Source organism: Neofelis nebulosa, chromosome 6 (assembly GCF_028018385.1).
Source record: "Neofelis nebulosa isolate mNeoNeb1 chromosome 6, mNeoNeb1.pri, whole genome shotgun sequence".
Lineage (NCBI taxonomy): Eukaryota > Metazoa > Chordata > Mammalia > Carnivora > Felidae > Neofelis > Neofelis nebulosa.
Genome location: NC_080787.1, coordinates 14,748,689 through 14,765,637, shown reverse-complemented (window position 1 = coordinate 14,765,637; position 16,949 = coordinate 14,748,689). Strand labels below are relative to the sequence as shown.

General features: G+C 46.9%; 1 protein-coding gene across 1 annotated transcript; it reads right to left on the bottom strand.

Moving 5' to 3' along the window:
• Positions 1-9,382: 9,382 nt before the first annotated feature.
• On the bottom strand, positions 9,383-10,842 carry NHLRC1 (NHL repeat containing E3 ubiquitin protein ligase 1). The gene has a single exon (XM_058732898.1). It carries the CDS (start codon positions 10,752-10,754, stop codon positions 9,567-9,569), a length of 1,188 nt encoding a protein of 395 aa, XP_058588881.1. The 5' UTR covers positions 10,755-10,842; the 3' UTR covers positions 9,383-9,566.
• Positions 10,843-16,949: the final 6,107 nt, after the last annotated feature.

Below are 16,949 nucleotides of genomic sequence, written 5' to 3'. Positions count from 1 at the left end.
GCAGACTTCGATATGACTGAAAACATTAGGTGCTGAATCAGAACCCACCTAAATTTTACTCTATCAAATCTAAGTGCAGTCTTTTAACTCTGTAAATGACAATACTTTCGTTATGAAACCCGAGACCTCTGCTTTACCTCAATGTACCTGTATCCTTATTTTTCCTTTGCTCTCAGCACACAGAGAGTGAACTGCTTGCTCCTGGGTTCTGCTCACAGCTAGAGCTAGTCAGTCATGTGATCATACTGAACTGCACAGGCTGGGAAACATGGAGGGTCCGTGGAATATTTGGTGAGTACCCTTCTTTCTCCCTCTACCACGTAGTTTTGCTTCTCGTGTTTTGGGATCTCCAACATGGAACTTCAGTTGAATGCCACTACAATTTACGTTGCAGAAGGGCTTGCAATTTACGTGATACATTCCCTGTTTTGCAAAATCAGGGTCTCTGAAGTGATTTCCGGGAATACTGATTCCATAGTGATGAGTCAGCTCAATTCAAACATGCTAATAGTAATTTTCTCTAATTAAAAGTGATTAGAGGGGCGCCTGGGTGGCGCAGTCGGTTAAGCGTCCGACTTCAGCCAGGTCACGATCTCGCGGTCCGTGAGTTCGAGCCCCGCGTCAGGCTCTGGGCTGATGGCTTGGAGCCTGGAGCCTGTTTCCGATTCTGTGTCTCCCTCTCTCTCTGCCCCTCCCCCGTTCATGCTCTGTCTCTCTCTGTCCCAAAAATAAAAAAAAAAAAAAAGGTTGGAAAAAAAAAATTAAAAAAAAAATTAATTCTCTAAAAAAAAAAAAAAGTGATTAGATATCTTTTTAAAAAATGTTTTTTTATCATTTTTGAAAAAGACGGCACAAGCAGGGGAGGGGCAGAGAGAGGGAGACAGAGGATCCCAAGCCGGCTCTGTGCTAATAGCACAGAACCCGATGCAGGGCTCAAACTCATGAACCACGAGCTCATGACCTGAGCTGAAGTTGGACACTTAACCGACTGAGCCACCCAGGTGTCCCAAAAGTGATGACATATCTGCATGCTTATTTGTACTTTTGAATTCTACTATGAATGTCATGTTACTTGTACAATTGGTGGGCCTAGTGGGGAGTGACAACAGCCACGAAAGAGGCACATGGCAGGAGGGAGAAATGAAAGAGAACATTGGGCCTCAGTGTTTGGAAGGTGTGGTCTTTGATAGGCCACGCCTCTGCCACCCACACTTGGCTTTGGAAGTTCCTCCCCCACTTAACAGTGAAGGTCTACATGGCACTCCACGTCGGAGCAGAGAGCTCCTGGCACGGTGGGCAGGCGGCTAAAGAATTATATCCTCTAACTTCTAAAACTAATGAGCACATTCATATTTCTCTAACAAATAAGTCTAAGGGAGACACTGAACTTGACTTCCTTCACTCAGGAGTCCTCCTAGGACCCAGTCAGAACTCTTGCTCTTGTCGTGTTAAACAGGCCTCTCTCCACAGCACTTCAGAGAGGTCACCACCATGTGGATCGTGGGGCCCTCGGGAATCGACAGGACCCGTTCGCATTAGAGGCTGGAGGTCTGAAACTCAGGAGGGTGGCAACGTTTCCCCCCAAAGAACTTGACCTAGTGCTGATACAAGTTGATGTGAACGGTAGATGTGAGCCCACCAAGGGACGGCTGGGCTTTGTTAGTTCTCTAGAGCAGTGGGACCCAACCCTGGCTGCACAGAGAGTCACCTGAGGGAGATTTAGAGGAAACACATGTTCTTGCCCAACCCCAAACACAACAGGCTTTGGTGATGGAATCATGGTGTGACTTCATCTCTGTTAGTCTCTGCTTCTTTACTAGTAAAGTCTCCCTAACAATACCTGCCCTGTCTACCTCAGAGACACGGGGCGGGTCATGTAAATGAACAGCTTTGTGAAGCAATTTTCAAGTATTATGAAAACGTTAGTTATGTTTCAGTTTTTTAATCATGCTCCCTTGCAACCAAAGACTCCTTTTTATAACAAAGACCATGAAATATTTGGTGACCATGAAATACAGTGAAGCTATTTGGCCCCTTTGGGGCAGAGTCTCATGACTGTGGACTTATTAGGGCCTACTTAGGCAATGATAAAGAGACTGGCCTCATAGTTATGGTCTCATAGGTAATTTGGAATTACCGTGCTGTTTTCTTGGGCCAGCACGCGCTCAAACCTGGGCGCTCTTTGAGAAAGAAACAGTTCGAAAATCCCAGTAGGTACAGTGAAACAATAAAATACAAGCTGAGTTTAAAAAATACAATCTGACTTAAAGAAAGTTGGGGTAAAAAGGCCTATTTGTAAAGAACGTAAGAACTCTGCCAGGAAAAGACGTAGCACGGCACATAGATGCATGTGTGTGTAGCCCCAATCCTTGACCTTCCCATCTTTTCCTACAAGAAGGGTGGAGATGGAATATGGAAGGTCCCGTTTCTGTCCCAGATCTACCATTAATCACCCGTGTGACCTAAAGCAGCCCATTTTCAACTCCGTAGGCCTCTGGTGTTACTTGAGTCATTTTGAACTTTTTCCCCAGTCCTAAAACTCTATGGCTCGAAGCAGATTTCCTACAGTCATCCTGTAAGTGATTTTAGATTTTTGTTGTGGCTACCTTTAAGACATGGGTAGGCAAACCATTGACCGATTTGACCAGAGTCCTTTCTTAGGAAATCAGCACCCTCTCATATCATTATTTCTGCGGGAAAATACGAGCTGTTCTCCAGCTACCGTAACGGATATACCATATGTTATAATCTTCAGCCAGTCAGTCAACAAAAGTCAGTGGTTGGGCCGCCCATGCTGTGTGAGTGGTTCTTGGAAGTTAGATTCATTATTAGCCACATTAACCCCGAGATGACTTCAACAGTGTCCCAAGCCCACCACCAGGTGAGGCGAAGAGGGGCACTTTTGGTTCCTTCACTCTGGGAGTTGATAGCATTGTTGGATATCGGAGAACCAGCACACTGGGGCTGTCTCTGCTCTTCATGACCTGACAAGAGATGTGAGTCAGGCAACTCCATACCTCAAAGTCCCGTGTGCTTGATGAAATTGGAAATGTGGTGACTGAGAACACCAAGTTCTTCACCCAATCGTAACCAAGGCTACCGCAATGGCACCATAAGGCTTTGTGACTCTCTACAAGTTACTCGGCAAACTCACCCCAAGTTGTTGTAATTCTAGACCAACTTCCCCAAACTACCCAGCTACTAACAGCACTTCCCTTTTATGGTGAAAGGAATACAGGGTCTAGAAAAATCCCTTTGGAAAAACATATATTAATTTGACAAATATTTTTGAGTGTTTACAATGTGTCAGGCAGTGTTCTGGGCACAAGGGATACAGCTATGAACACAAACAACTTTGCTTCCTGGAGTTTATATTCTAGCTGTTAGAGGCTGACAAAAAAACATGCTGTTTAGATTCTTCTTCAGAACTTTAATTTTTGTTTTAAGTTTATTTATCTTTTGTAATCACTACACCCAATATGAGGCTTGAACTCATGACCCCGAGACCAAGAATCACATGCTCAGGGCACCTGGGTGGCTCAGTCGGGTAAGTGTCTGACTTTGGCTCAGGTCACGATATCGAGATTTGCGAGTTAAAGCCCCGCATCTGGCTCCATGCTGTCAGCACAGAGCCCACTTCAGATCATCTTTCCCCCTCTCTCTCTCTGCCCCTCCCCTCTTGTGTTATCTCTCTTTCTCTCAAAAATAAGCATGAAAAGAAGCACCTAGGTGGCTCAGTCGATTAAGCGTCCAACTTCAACTCAGGTCATGATGGGACATCCGTGAGTCCGAGCCCTGTACCAGGCTCTGTGCTGACAGCTCAGAGTCTGGAGCCTGCTTCCGATTTGGGTCTCCCTCGCTCTCAGCTCCTCCTCCACTCACAGTCTATCTCTCAAAAATGAGTAAGTGTTAAAAATTTTTTTTTAAAGAAACATTAAAAAAAAAGAGAGAGTCACATGTTCTTCCAATGGAGCCACCCAGGCGCCCCTTCAGATCTTTTAAATATACTCTTATCATGATCTTTCTTTAAAATGTGGCACCCCAAAATTGAGCATAAACTTCAAGTATTCTAAAATGGAAGCTGGCTTTCCAGAGTGTAATGAAAGTGCATTTAAAAATGTTTTTCTTAATGTTTATTCATTTTTAAGAGAGAGAGAGAAAGAGATAGAACATGAGCGGAGGAGGGGCAGAGAGAGAGGGAAACACAGAATCGGAAGCAGGCTCCAGGCTCTGAGCTGTCAGCACAGAGCCCGACGCAGGGCTCAAACCCACGAACCACGAGATCATCTGAGCCAAAGTTGGATGCTTAACTGACTGAGCCACCCAGGTGCCCCTGAAAGTTTATTTTAAACATTTATATTTACCTTTGTCAAAGGAGGAGGATCGGATCTATTTTATTTAACAGTTTTTGGCTCGATTTGTAACTCAAATATTTAGGGCTGTGGCCCATGGGGCTCCACTTGAACTATGGTCTCAGGACCCACCAGTGTCAAAGGTGGGGGTGCTGCTGAGAGTGTGGCCCCCTCACAAATCATTCCCTACTCTTGGCGTCAATATTAGTAGGTTCAAGTTGTTTTTTCCAAACAAATCAACCACGCGGTATAATTTTTGTTAGGTGTTTTGTGTTGCAGAAAACGAACCCGCACACATTAGCTTCTCTGGGTGCCTTTTCCCCCTCAACTGCTACCTGGATTCCTCACCCTTGTGTCTTTTCTCTCCTCCCCCGCCCCCGCTGCCCCCAGCTGCTTCTCACTTGGGATTCCAGCTTGCTCACTGCTGCTCTGTGTTTGTCTCCCAAGGATTATGTGCTTAGCATCCCCCAAAGCTTCCACCTGCCTGATTTGGTCCATACTTCTCAATTTACAACTTCAAGGACAAACTTCTAATCAGATCTTCTTGCCCCATTTTGGGAAAACTTGTTCATCCCAGGCCAGTTCACAGGCCAGTTTCCTGGTCCAGTCAATACATTTGGTGGGACATTGATAGATAGGCTGTGCTTTGTTGAGATGTGCAGCCTATCCAACCAGCTATTGTGGGAGAGGGTCATGCAGTGAACGCACAGTGGCCAAGGGCTGGCTCATCAGCAGGGCAGTGGGAGGGGGCACAGCAGATGCCAGGACAGTTCAGCGTGGTAGTTGTGGTGAGTCTCGGCAGCCTCCCTATCATATTTTCTTTTTTTTTCATTAGTAAACTTTTTTTTAATGTTTTATTTTTGAGAGAGAGAGGGACAGAGCATGAGTGGGGGAGGGGCAGAGAGAGAGGGAGACACAGAATCCAAAGCAGGCTCCAGGCTCTGAGCTGTCAGCACAGAGCCCGACACGGGGCTCGAACTCACGGATCGCGAGATCAGGACCTGAGCCGAAGTTAGACTCTTAACCAACTGAGCCACCCAGGTGCCCCCTGCCTATCATATTTTCTACATATTCTTTTTTTTTTTTTTTAAGTTTCTTTATTTTGAGAGAGACAGACACAGCACAAGATAGGGAGGGGCAGAGAGAGAGGGAGAAAGAGAATCCCAAGCAGGTTCTGCACGGTCAGTACAGAGTCCGACGTGGGGCTAGAACCCATGAACCATGAGATCATGACCTGAGCCAAAACCAAGAGTCAGATGCTTAACTGACTGAGCCCAGGTGCCCCCCCCCCTTTTTTTCCCCTACATATTCTTCGAGAAAAGAGTTCATGTCCCTTGTAACCATGGTTCACCACCATAGTGGCTCAGTATTAGTGGAACACTGACCACCAGTATGCATTTCTTCTTCTCCCTGTGGCTGGTGGTGTAAGGATGATTAAATCTTCATTCACCCGGGGTTTTCCTCGCTTTTCTGAGATATACGGAGTACTGCTTCTTCCACAAAAGAGGCATCATTCACTAAGCGGGGTGCAGACCCCAACTTGGTGAGGAGCTGGGAAAGGGCTACGTAAGGCACTAGCAAATGGGTGATGGCTTGGGCTCTGGGGTCCAGAGTGAGACCTGCTAGGGAGGAGGTTTATACATCTGAACTCAAGTTCTTAGAAAATGCCAAGGAAAAAGACTGAGAAAACAAGTCCAGGTGGTAAGTCAGAGCAAGGTCAAAAACAGGAGACAATTCAAGGATCAGGAAATGGGAAAAACTAGAACAGATGGAAGATGATGTCACAACCGCCGAGACCGGAGCCAAAGTGTCTGTGCTTGCTTTTAGGGACTCACCAGGTGGCACAGAGGACGTGGGGCTGGCCTAAAGGGACATGGCGGAGGGGGACATTCAGGGAGAGACTGTTATCTCCTACGTTTACTCCTGGTCACATTCTTTTGTCTCCAGTCTCTGGAGGGTCATTCCAGTTCTCCTCCATCACCTCTGAACCTTTTACTTCTTGCTGCAATCATTTCTTCCTGCCGGTCTCAGAGGCTCCAATCTCTTTAATAGCCTGGAGTTGGGTGGGGCAATACGGCAAGCCTTTTAACCAGCTTGCTTTAAGGAATGCCGTCCTGAAGATGAATATAGCTGCTGCGTTGCAGGTCACTGAGGCTGCTCCCTTAGCAGGTGCAGCCTGGAGACCCAAGAACAGCAAGCTTTGTGTCTTCCCCAGGAAACCCTGCTCCCCCATGATGCCACTCCTGGGAAGAGCGCCTTTCTCTTTAAGATTACTTGGTAATCGGGGCACCTGTGTGGCTCAGTCAGTTGAGCGTCCGGCTTCGGCTCAGGTCACGATCTCGCGGTCTGTGAGTTCGAGCCCCGAGTCGGGCTCTGGGCTGACAGCTCAGAGCCTGGATCCTGCTTCGGATTCTGTGTCTCCCTCTCTCTCTGCCCCTCCCCTGTTCGTGCTCTGTCTCTCTCTGTCTCAAAAATAAATAAACGTTAAAAAAAAATTTAAAAAAAAAGATTACTTGGTAATCTACCAAGTAGAGGTATTACCAAGGTCATTCACTATCACCTTGTGGTGTGATTCGCTCCCACACCATCTCAAGCACTCACACCCCATACTTCCGGTAGCGTAATGACAAGGTAACAAGTAATACCTTGACCACATACCTCCACACCTGCTGCACATCCTACACCTGTCCTACCAGTGCTGTCTAAACCAGACACAAGCACAGCTCTCTAGTCAAAGATGATGCCACCAATAATTCCAAATAGGAGAAAGTCCCTTGAATTGTCTCCACTGACCCTGAGGTCATTAAAATGTCATTGTTCCTGCGGTGCCCGGATGGCTCAGTCGGTTGAGGGTCCAACTCTTGATTTCAGCTCAGGGCATGATCTCACAGTTTGTGGGTTCGAGCCTCACATTGGACTCTGTGCTGACAGGGCAGAGCTTGCTTGGAATTCTCGGTCTCCCTCTCTCTCTGCCCCTCTCCTTCTTCCTCTCTCTTTCTCTTTCAAAAATGAATAACTACACCTTAACAAAAATCATTGTTCCTGAGGAAAACTTTTTAAAGGTCAATCCACAGTTGTCCCACTTGCAAATGATCAAGCCTGAACATTTATCTCTGCCTGAGACAGCTTTTCTTGCTACACAACTGAGGGTATCAGTGAGGTCACTGACCTAAAGATGACTTCCAAATGTGGGGGGAAGGGGTTGTTATGAGAATCCGTGCTTGGAATGCACTTCCGAACGGTGGTCCAGTGTGCCTGAAATCTTAGTGTGGTGCATCGGAAGCAGTGAAAACACAATGGGCTTTTGTGGACTGGCACGGACCAGGCTCTCTCTTTTAGCTCCAACGGACAAATTGAACCTTCTGGAACAATTTAGGAGCTATCTCCGGTATCTACGTTGTATCTATTAAAACTGTATAATAAGGGCACCTGGGTGGCTCAGTCGTTTAAGCGTCCGACTCTTGATTTGGGGTCAGGTCATGACCTCAGAGTCCTGAGATCCAGCCCTGCACTGGGCTCCGTGCTGAATGTGGAGCCTGCTTAGGATTCTCTCTCTCTCTCTCTCTCTCTCTCTCTCTCTCTCTCTCTCTTTCTCTCTCTCTCTCTTTCTCTCTCTCTTCTCCTCTGTTCCTCCCCTACTCTCTCTCTCTCAAAAACAAAACAAAACCAACACTGTTTGTATAATAGAAACCTACTGTTGATAACATCAGCTATAACCTGAAGCAAACCCTCACCTTTCAGAACCAATACTTCCTCCCTGTGAAAAAAATGTATTTTGCTGCTGCTTCTAAGATGCCACTGATTTGGTACTATTCCAGCAGCCATAAACCCTGAAATGTTTACACTAGCTTAAAACACATGGTTTATAATGAACCGGCCGCCTCACCTGAAATTTCCCCGTATGCTCAATCGATTGTGCCACGAAAGCAGGTGTTATCTTGGTCAAAGCTAATTCAAGAAGTATTTAAGCGTTGACCAGTGGCCTGAAGGCTGTTGGAGCCTCAAGGGAGCTGGTTCCTGAGTATACAGTGTGTGCAATGGGACAAATTTAAATGGCACAGATAAAATCTCTATCACAAAAGTGACCAGGTTACCACTGATTAGGAAAAGCAAGGCAAATTCATTTCTGCCACCAACCGGCTGTGGTGACTTAGCTCTTTATTAACACAAACAGGTAGCAAGGCTGCCCTTTAGCCTTCCAATCACTGGTATGAATGTAGAATGTTCTGTGGTCCTTTAGAACTTATGCCCAGGGGTGCCTGCGTGGCTATCAGTTAAGCATCTGACTTCAACTCAGGTCATGGATTTAAGAGTTCGAGCCCTGCATCGGGTTCTCTGCTGTCAGCACAGAGCCTGCTTCAGATCCCTCTGTCTCCCTCTCTCTCTGCCCTTCCCCACTTACACTCTCTCTTTCAAAAAAACAAAAAACAAACAAACAAAAAAAACCCCACAAAACTTAGGCCCACACAGGCTTTTCTCCACCAGCCAACTGGTATTTCCTGAGTGCCTGTGGTGGGGGAGACACAGATATTAACAGACACGCTTGCCTTTTAAACGGGCAGTTCAACTGTTCTTCTTACTCAAGTAACTCAGGATCTATAGTTATCCCATCTAACGTGCCATCAAAGAAGCTGCATGTTGAACGACACCGATGCACATCACACAATCCTTTTTCTCTTGAACTCTCTAAAAAAAAGTCTCCTTTCTCTGCACATCCAACCAAAAGAAATAGCTACCTGTAAATAGAGTACACATAGTAACAGTATACATTCACGTATTCTCCCCTGCCCCCCTCCCCCCTCATCTGTTATCTTATTTAGGAGCAAGGGATTTGGGAGTCAGAACTCAGTTCCCATTGTGACTATCACAGTAAGTAAATGTGACCTTGGTAAAGTCTTTAAACTCTCTGGGTCTCAGTTTTCTCATCTCTAAAATGGGATTAATAATAGACATTACCTCCCCGGGTAGAGCTGTAAGGATAAAATGAGCTAATATTTGCAAATTTCTTAGCACAGGGAGTACAAACTCGATAAATGGTAGATTTAACTTTTATTCTTTAATAATTACCTCAACCTTTATAAGTTTGCCAGGCAGTTATAATTATCCCTGCTGGATAGATGAGATTAACTTATCCAGGGTTCAGCAATTCATTAGTGGAAGTTCCAGGCCTTCAGATTCCAGGTCCCAGAGCGCCCCCCTCCCCCCCATACCCTATTACCCCCAGTCAGCCTTGTAGACTTTTATAGAATGGGCTGCACTGTCCAGCACAAGAAGAGAGTTCTCCTTGGTGAAGGTCAGTGCCACAGGATGGGAAAGACCATGGGTGATCATGGGCTTCAGGACTGGAAACTCCTCAGGTTTTCCTAAGCATAGGACAGCCTGACTAGAAGTATCTGCAACAATCACATTCCCCTGGTGATCAAAGGTCACCGCGGAGGCAGTTATTCTCGAGGGGAAAAAGAGGCTCAGCCCAAAGGTATCCACCTGGCCCACGAGCTGCATGCTGGGGCTGAACACCTTCACCGTGGTGCCGCAGGCTCCAGTCCCCAGGCCGGGAGGGTGCTCTAGGACTGCAATGGCCCCGGTGAGCCACGACACGGCCACCCCTCTGGGATTGCTCAGATGAACTTGCAACTTCTCGGTCCTCCTGAGGACCCCTTCTGGAAAGTCGACTTCCAGCAGGTACAGGGACCCTGCCTCCGCATCAGTTACCACGACCCCATTCTGAGGGGTCGTCTCCACACCCCAAGGTAAGGAGAACTGGCCTCCAATGACAAGCTTGACCTGGCCAAAAAAATCAAACACTTTGATGGAGCGGTCGCCGGCGTCGGTGACAACCACATGACAGTCGTTGGTGACGGTGACATCAAGTGGGTACCTAATGTCCTGAGCGCCCTCCCCCTTCTCTCCAAACTGATGAGCACATCCTCCCCCGGAATCAAAGATCTTGACCCGCCTCCTGCCGTCGTGCGCCACCACGACCCGCCCGGTCTTGGGACACAGCGCCAGCCCCGTGGGGTTGACCAGGGTCCCCCAACCTCCGAAAACGTGATGGCAGGTGAAGGCCCCGGGGGCGCTGGGGGCGGCGCGGTGGGCGGCGGGGGCTGGGCGGAGCGCCGAGCCCAGGAGCTCCAGGAGGTGAAGCACCGGCAGGCAGTCGCTGGTGTCGCAGCCCCGGCAGGCTCGGCGGCAGAAGGGGCACTCGAGGGCCAGCGTCCGCGGGTGCGCCAGCGCAGCCACACAGGCCAGGCACACCACGTGGCCGCAGGGCAGGTTGCGCGGGCGCCGCTGCTGGCGGTGGCCGAACCTCTCAAAGCACACCTTGCACTCGAGCAGGCTGATCTCGGCCTCGCGCACAAGCTCCTGCAGCGCCGGCCCGCTCCCCGACGCCTCGGTCCCCATCGCGTTCCAGCTGCGCGGCCAGCCGGCGGGGACCGACGCTGCCGCGGCGCCGCGCTCGGTCACGGTCACGGGGCGGGGCGCTGGTCCTGACGTCGCCGGTCCAGCGCGCAGCCGCTGGGCCGCCGCCTGCTGTTCCCCCTGGTGGGCGCGCGCGGCACTGACTCGGGAGGGCCCTATAGTGGACGCTTAACAAGCTGTAACCACCGCGCGTGGGCAGACCTGTCGCCTTCACGACAGTCGTGGGTGGGTCATCCCCACTTTACGCACGAGGAAGCACACCTATTGAAGAGGCACGAGCGGGTTGCTCCCGATCACCCAGGCTGTAGGTGGCCGAGCAAGTGGAACATAGCCTTCCATCCCCGGTACCCTGCACTTTCCAATCCGCAGCGCGAGGCGCTGGATCCCGCGGCTGGCCAGGCATGACGCGTGGTCCCACAGCTCCGGGCGCTTGAGATCTGACTGGGAAACACGCATGAGGGCATTTAAACTTCAAGGGGGTGAGGCCGGTGTGCCTGTTTCTTCCATCACACCAGTAGTGAAGTAGATGCTTAGTGAATACTTGTAAAAGTGAATTCCTGTATGAACAAAGGAATGTTACAGGAAAATACAAGAAACCCGATCGGTGAGTTTCAGATCGGGGAACGATGGCTGGGAATGTCTTCCAGAGGAATATGAAGTAAGAAAGCTGCTAATGAGGGGCGCCTGGGTGGTTCAGTTGGTAAGCATGGGACTTTGATTTTGGTTCAGGTGGTGATCTGCAGGGTAAGTGAGTTCGAGCCCTGGGTAGGGTCTGCACTGACAGCGCAGCCTGCTTGGGGTTCACTCTCTGCCCCCACCTTTGCTTGCCTGTGTGCGTGCGCTCTCGCTTTAAAAATAAGTCAGGGGCGCCTGGGTGGCTCAGTCGGTTAAGCGTCGGACTTAGACGCAAGTCATGATCTCACGCTCCGTGAGTTTGAGCCCCGCGTCGGGCTCTGTGCTGACAGCTCAGAGCCTGGAGCCTGTTTCAGATTCTGTGTCTCCCTCTCTCTCTGTCCCTCCCCTGTTCACGCTCTGTCTCCGGCTCAAGAATAAATAAACATTAAAAAAAAATTTTTTTTTTTAAATAAGTAGGCAAACTGAAAAAAAAGAAAAAGAAAATAGCTGTTAGTCATAATCACTAGAGAACCTGATCAACGCCTACCTTCTTTTAAGTGGTTTACATAGATTACCTTGTTTAAACCACATGACAATCCCATAAGGGCATGTTTTCCAGCCCCCCTCCCCCCTTTTCTATAAAAAGCCTTCATAAAGGCTAAGTATCTTGCCCAGGGACACATGGCTAGCTAATGTCTGGGCGGTGATTTGAAGCCAGTTTGCACAGCCCACGCTCTTAACTATCCCAGAAATTCTCAAACTTGATAAATTTGGCACATGGTAAACACCTGAGTCTCATCTGGAGGTTTCTTTCATTCAGAGCGTGGTCTGGGCTGCTGGATTTTTTTTTTTTTTTTAATGCTCCAGGTGATTATAATGTACAGTCAAGTCTGAAAACCACTGCATTACAATCCTTTCACATCATCACCAGGTTCAATTCTTCCAACTTCAGTCAAAACTGAAAACAAAGACCATGTACCATATGTTTGAAATTTTTCAAACAGGAGATAACACCATCTCTCTCAGGAATCCATTGTGCTACTACAATTTCTCATTTTTAGGAGTCCTCCTCACCCCCCCCCCCCAATGTCTTACATGGACATTGTCTTCGTAAGACCATATATCAGATCACTTCCCTTCACTTAAATCATCATTTTTTTTTTCATTTAGATCATTATTATGGTCATTCATCCTCTTATTTGCTAGACTTTTGCAAAAATGGGATTTTTATCCCCTGTTAAAACCCCTGAAGGGAGCTTTAATGTAACTGAAGTCATATCAAACAGAAATTATTTCCTGAAGTAATCTTTGAGTTAAGAAATACATTCAGGGGGTTCCTGGCTGGCTCACTCCGTACAGCATGTGACTCTACATTTCAGGGTGGTGAGTTGTAGCCCCATGTTGGGCATGGAGCCCACTAAAAAAGGGAAAAAGAAACAAAAAAGGAAGAAATACACTCTGGACACCAAAAATGGAATGTTTTTAGAAGTAATATTGTCTAATAGAAATACAAGATCCACATATATAATAGAATTATTAATTATCAATTAAAATTTCTAGGAACCACATTTTTAAAAAGTAAAAAGAAATGACTGAAAATTATTTAATACATATTTTGTTTAACCCCAAATACCATTTTGACATGAAATCACTATAAAAATTAATGAAATATTTTACAGCCATTATCTTTAGTACTACATAAAATCTAGTGTATATTTTACACTCACAGCACATCCTAATTCAGACTAGCCCCAAGATGGGGGGCACCTGGGTGGCTCAGTCAGTTAAGCCTCTGACTTTGACTCAGGTCATGATCATACATTCGTGAATTTGAGCCCCACATCGGGCTCTCTGTTGTCAGCACAGAGCCCGCTTCGGATCCTCTGTCTCCCTCTCTCTTACAGAACAGAACAAAACAAAAAACAAAGACAAAAACAGACAATGTCAAATGCTCAGGATCCACATGTGACTGGCGGCTACTTCATGGAACAGTACAGATGTAGGTGAAGTCTATGCTGCAATAGATTGCCTTCCCAAGATGCTTTCCGGACTGATTTCATTGATCTGTGACTTTCTTGTAACTTGTCTCTACTCCAACGTTGTTTTAAGATGGACCCAAAGACCCCAACTCATTTCAAAGCTTCGACAGACCCTTCAGTGATATTCTGCCAGACTGTGTGGGACTCTCAGGCTGCCTTATAATCCTACTTTCTTATCTTTTTATCCTTTGCTGCCCCTGCGGGGCAACCAGTCAAACTGCACCAAGAGGCCGAGGTGTTCGGTGAGGTAAACCAGAGAAAGCTTCAACACCATGTGACATATTTAAGAATGTGAACAGTAGTCGCTCTTCACTTGGTGGTTAGGCAGCGTGGCGGTTCTGGAAAACCCCGGGGCGCACACACAGACCATCCATCCCAGCAACTCATACCGTCAAGTCTTTAATGGTAAATTTAAAGTATGGAAACCTAAGTTTGTGGCGTTTGATCGAGAGGGTTTTCTCAATGATACAAGGCTTCTGAACTAAGAATTGAGGCTCTCCCCATTCTAGCTGGGCGTCCCTAGACATCGTTTTCTTCATTGTTCTCTGGCTCTCCATGGAAAGAATCACAAACTATTCCAGCATCCCTACCAACCTAACCCAGTCATCCCTCCCTCCCCACCTGTCCCTTTTCTGCTTCACCAAGTACATGGAGTCCAATTTTGCTTTTTGTACGGTCTCAGAGTTACTCTTTATCTCCATCCCCTCTTTCTTCTGCTCTTATCTCTGGAAAAGAAAAACTATAAGCTCCAGGAGGGCGGGAAGCACGTTTTTCTTTTTTTTTTTTTTGGCTAGACACTATTATCCCCCCGTGTGCAGCATATACCTGACACACAGGAGGAGCCCAACAAATGTTTTTTTTGGATGGATGATTGGATGAATACTTAAAAGGATACAACTTACAGGGATTCAACCCAGATGTTCTATTCATTCATAATTCTCTAGTATTACAGGAAGCGTTGTTTAAAAGGTAGCATTTATCCAGGACCCAGGCTGAGCATTTTGCTTATCTCTAGAGGCGATGCTGATAGGTTTCTCAAATACCTTATCGGGTATAATCTTCGTACATACATACACAGGTTGATTAATAAAAGAAATGCCCTGAGTCCGGCTCTGACATTTTGAGCTTGCTCTGATGGATGTGGCCTTTCCTGTGGCGTGGATTTCCTCTGTGTTTCTCTCTGATACTCCTCATTTACAAGGTCCTGGAATAGCCTGCCGGCACCTTCCTGCTTCCACCTAGAACAAGCCTTGAGGCTTCTGGGGGCAAACGATTTGAAGAGAAGAACTTGTGGTCAGTAGGTGACCTACGTGCAAAGTACCACATGGCAGAGGAGGGGAAACAGAGACCCAGCTCCGTCCGGTGGTTACCACAGAGGCGGGGCTGAGGAAACTGAGGAGGGGGAGTTAGTGCCCAGGCATGTGGACTCCTGGACACTTCCACGTGGTTTTGAAGGAATCCCAGAATGACTCCAATGACACTGCTACATCCCAGAATGTACTGACAGTGATTCGAGAGACAGGAAGAGAGGAAAGCCCATTGAAAAGAAGCATCTCGGGGCGCCTGGGTGGCGCAGTTGGTTAAGCGTCCGACTTCAGCCAGGTCACGATCTCGCGGTCCATGAGTTCGAGCCCCGCGTCGGGCTCTGGGCTGATGGCTCGGAGCCTGGAGCCTGTTTCCCATTCTGTGTCTCCCTCTCTCTCCGCCCCTCCCCCGTTCATGCTCTGTCTCTCTCTGTCCCAAAAATAAATAAAAAACGTTGAAAAAAAAAATTAAAAAAAAAAAAAAAAAAAAAAAAAAAAAAGAAAAGAAGCATCTCTGGGCACCTGACTGGCTCAGTCGGTTGAGTGTCTGACTTCAGCTCAGGTCATGATCTCGCAGTTCGTGGGTTCAAGCCCCGCAATCGGGCTCTGTGCTGACAGCTCAGAGCCTGGAGCCTCCTTCAGATTCCGTGTCTCCCTCTCTCTCTGCCTCTCCCCTCTTCATGCTCTGTGTCTCTCTCTCTCTCTCTCAAAAATAAATAAAATAAATTTTAAAAAATTAAAAAATAAAAGAGCAAAGACAGTGGGACCTTTTAGCAAGGGCTCGTGAGCCCACAAGAGCGAAAACATGCTCCCTTTGCCAACCTGAATCTCTTCTGCGCTGGTCAGGTTTGAGTTTCAGGCCAGCCTGTGATTCCTTGGACTCTATCCTCGGTTGTGGTGAAGGGGCCTGGCTTTGCCCTTCCCCAGGGCATCTTGTCTTCGAGCACCCACTCTGAGCACCTGTCTAATTTTGCAACTCATGTCCCATGTGTGTGGCTTCCCAGGGGTGAGGGATTTGGCGAAGAGGGGAAAGGGTTGGGTATCTTGAGCGGCTGCAGAGAAATGAGCTGGGGGATGTATGCTTGGAAATGAAAATCTGGAGATTTTAATTCTCAATTTGAAAATGTGTTTCTCAGGGTGAAAATGTGTTTCTCTTCTCCTCCCACCTGCTTTTCCTGAGCAGTGTCATCCTTGCTCTTGGTGTGAGTGGCCATTTCACAGCCCTAATGCAGCCTTACCACACTCTGTAGTAACATTCAATGTGCTGTGTCTTCACCTGGAGTCTATGATTCCTCAGAACAGGACTGCCTTCAATCATCAGTGGATTTCATCTCCTAGCACTTTCAAGAGTTTTCAAGGGTACTTACATTTGCTGACTAAATCTAATAATGGAAAAGATTACATAACCATGGTACCACCATATGGGAGAACATTTATGTAGCTATGAAAACATCTTGTTTTTAAAGAATACTTAGTGACATGAGAAACGGCTGATGAAATACCAGAGAAGATAGTAAAGATACAAGAATGTCTCCTTAATCGATCTCAATTTGCAGAAACATACACATATGTTTCATATGTGAATAGACAGAGAAAACACATTACCGTTGTAGCACTAACTCTCTCTAGAGATAGGATTTGGTTGTTCTGGTCTTTCTCTTTAGACTCTCTTATGCTTTCTGAGTTTGCAGTGTGAAAGTATTATTTTATTATTATTTCAATATAAATAAGTGTTAATATTTTATGGTGTATTTTATTTCTAAATACTTCCCTTGACTATTTTTCTTCTATCTCCTAGAGTTAACACCAATATTGAAACAAGTTTCTGTTAATATTCAGTGGTTGAGGATCATGGGTTTTAAGATACGTATTTTCAATTCACGCATTAAAGCTACACCCAATAAACAAATCTGGGATGTGATTATTTGCTGCAAACCAGCAGGGTAACTGCCTTAAGGCACATATGGCATTCTATCCTGTCCCCATCAACTTAGCCACTCTGGTGAATTTGTAAGGTAATGTTTGATAAGACATAAATCACATTGGCTAAGAAGTGAGGGAAAGTCAGAGGTGTAAGGATGAAAGACAATTAAAAACATTTTTTTAAGCGGTTTTTTTTTTTTTTTTTTTTTTTTTTTTTTTTTTGGGACAGAGAGAGACAGAGCATGAACGGGGGAGGGGCAGAGAGAGAGGGAGACACAGAATCGGAAACAGGCTCC

What these genes read in the sequence shown, in the direction of transcription:
- NHLRC1 (XM_058732898.1), bottom strand. Translation starts at nt 10,754, where the DNA reads ATGGGGACCGAGGCGTCGGGGAGCGGGCCGGCGCTGCAGGAGCTTGTG.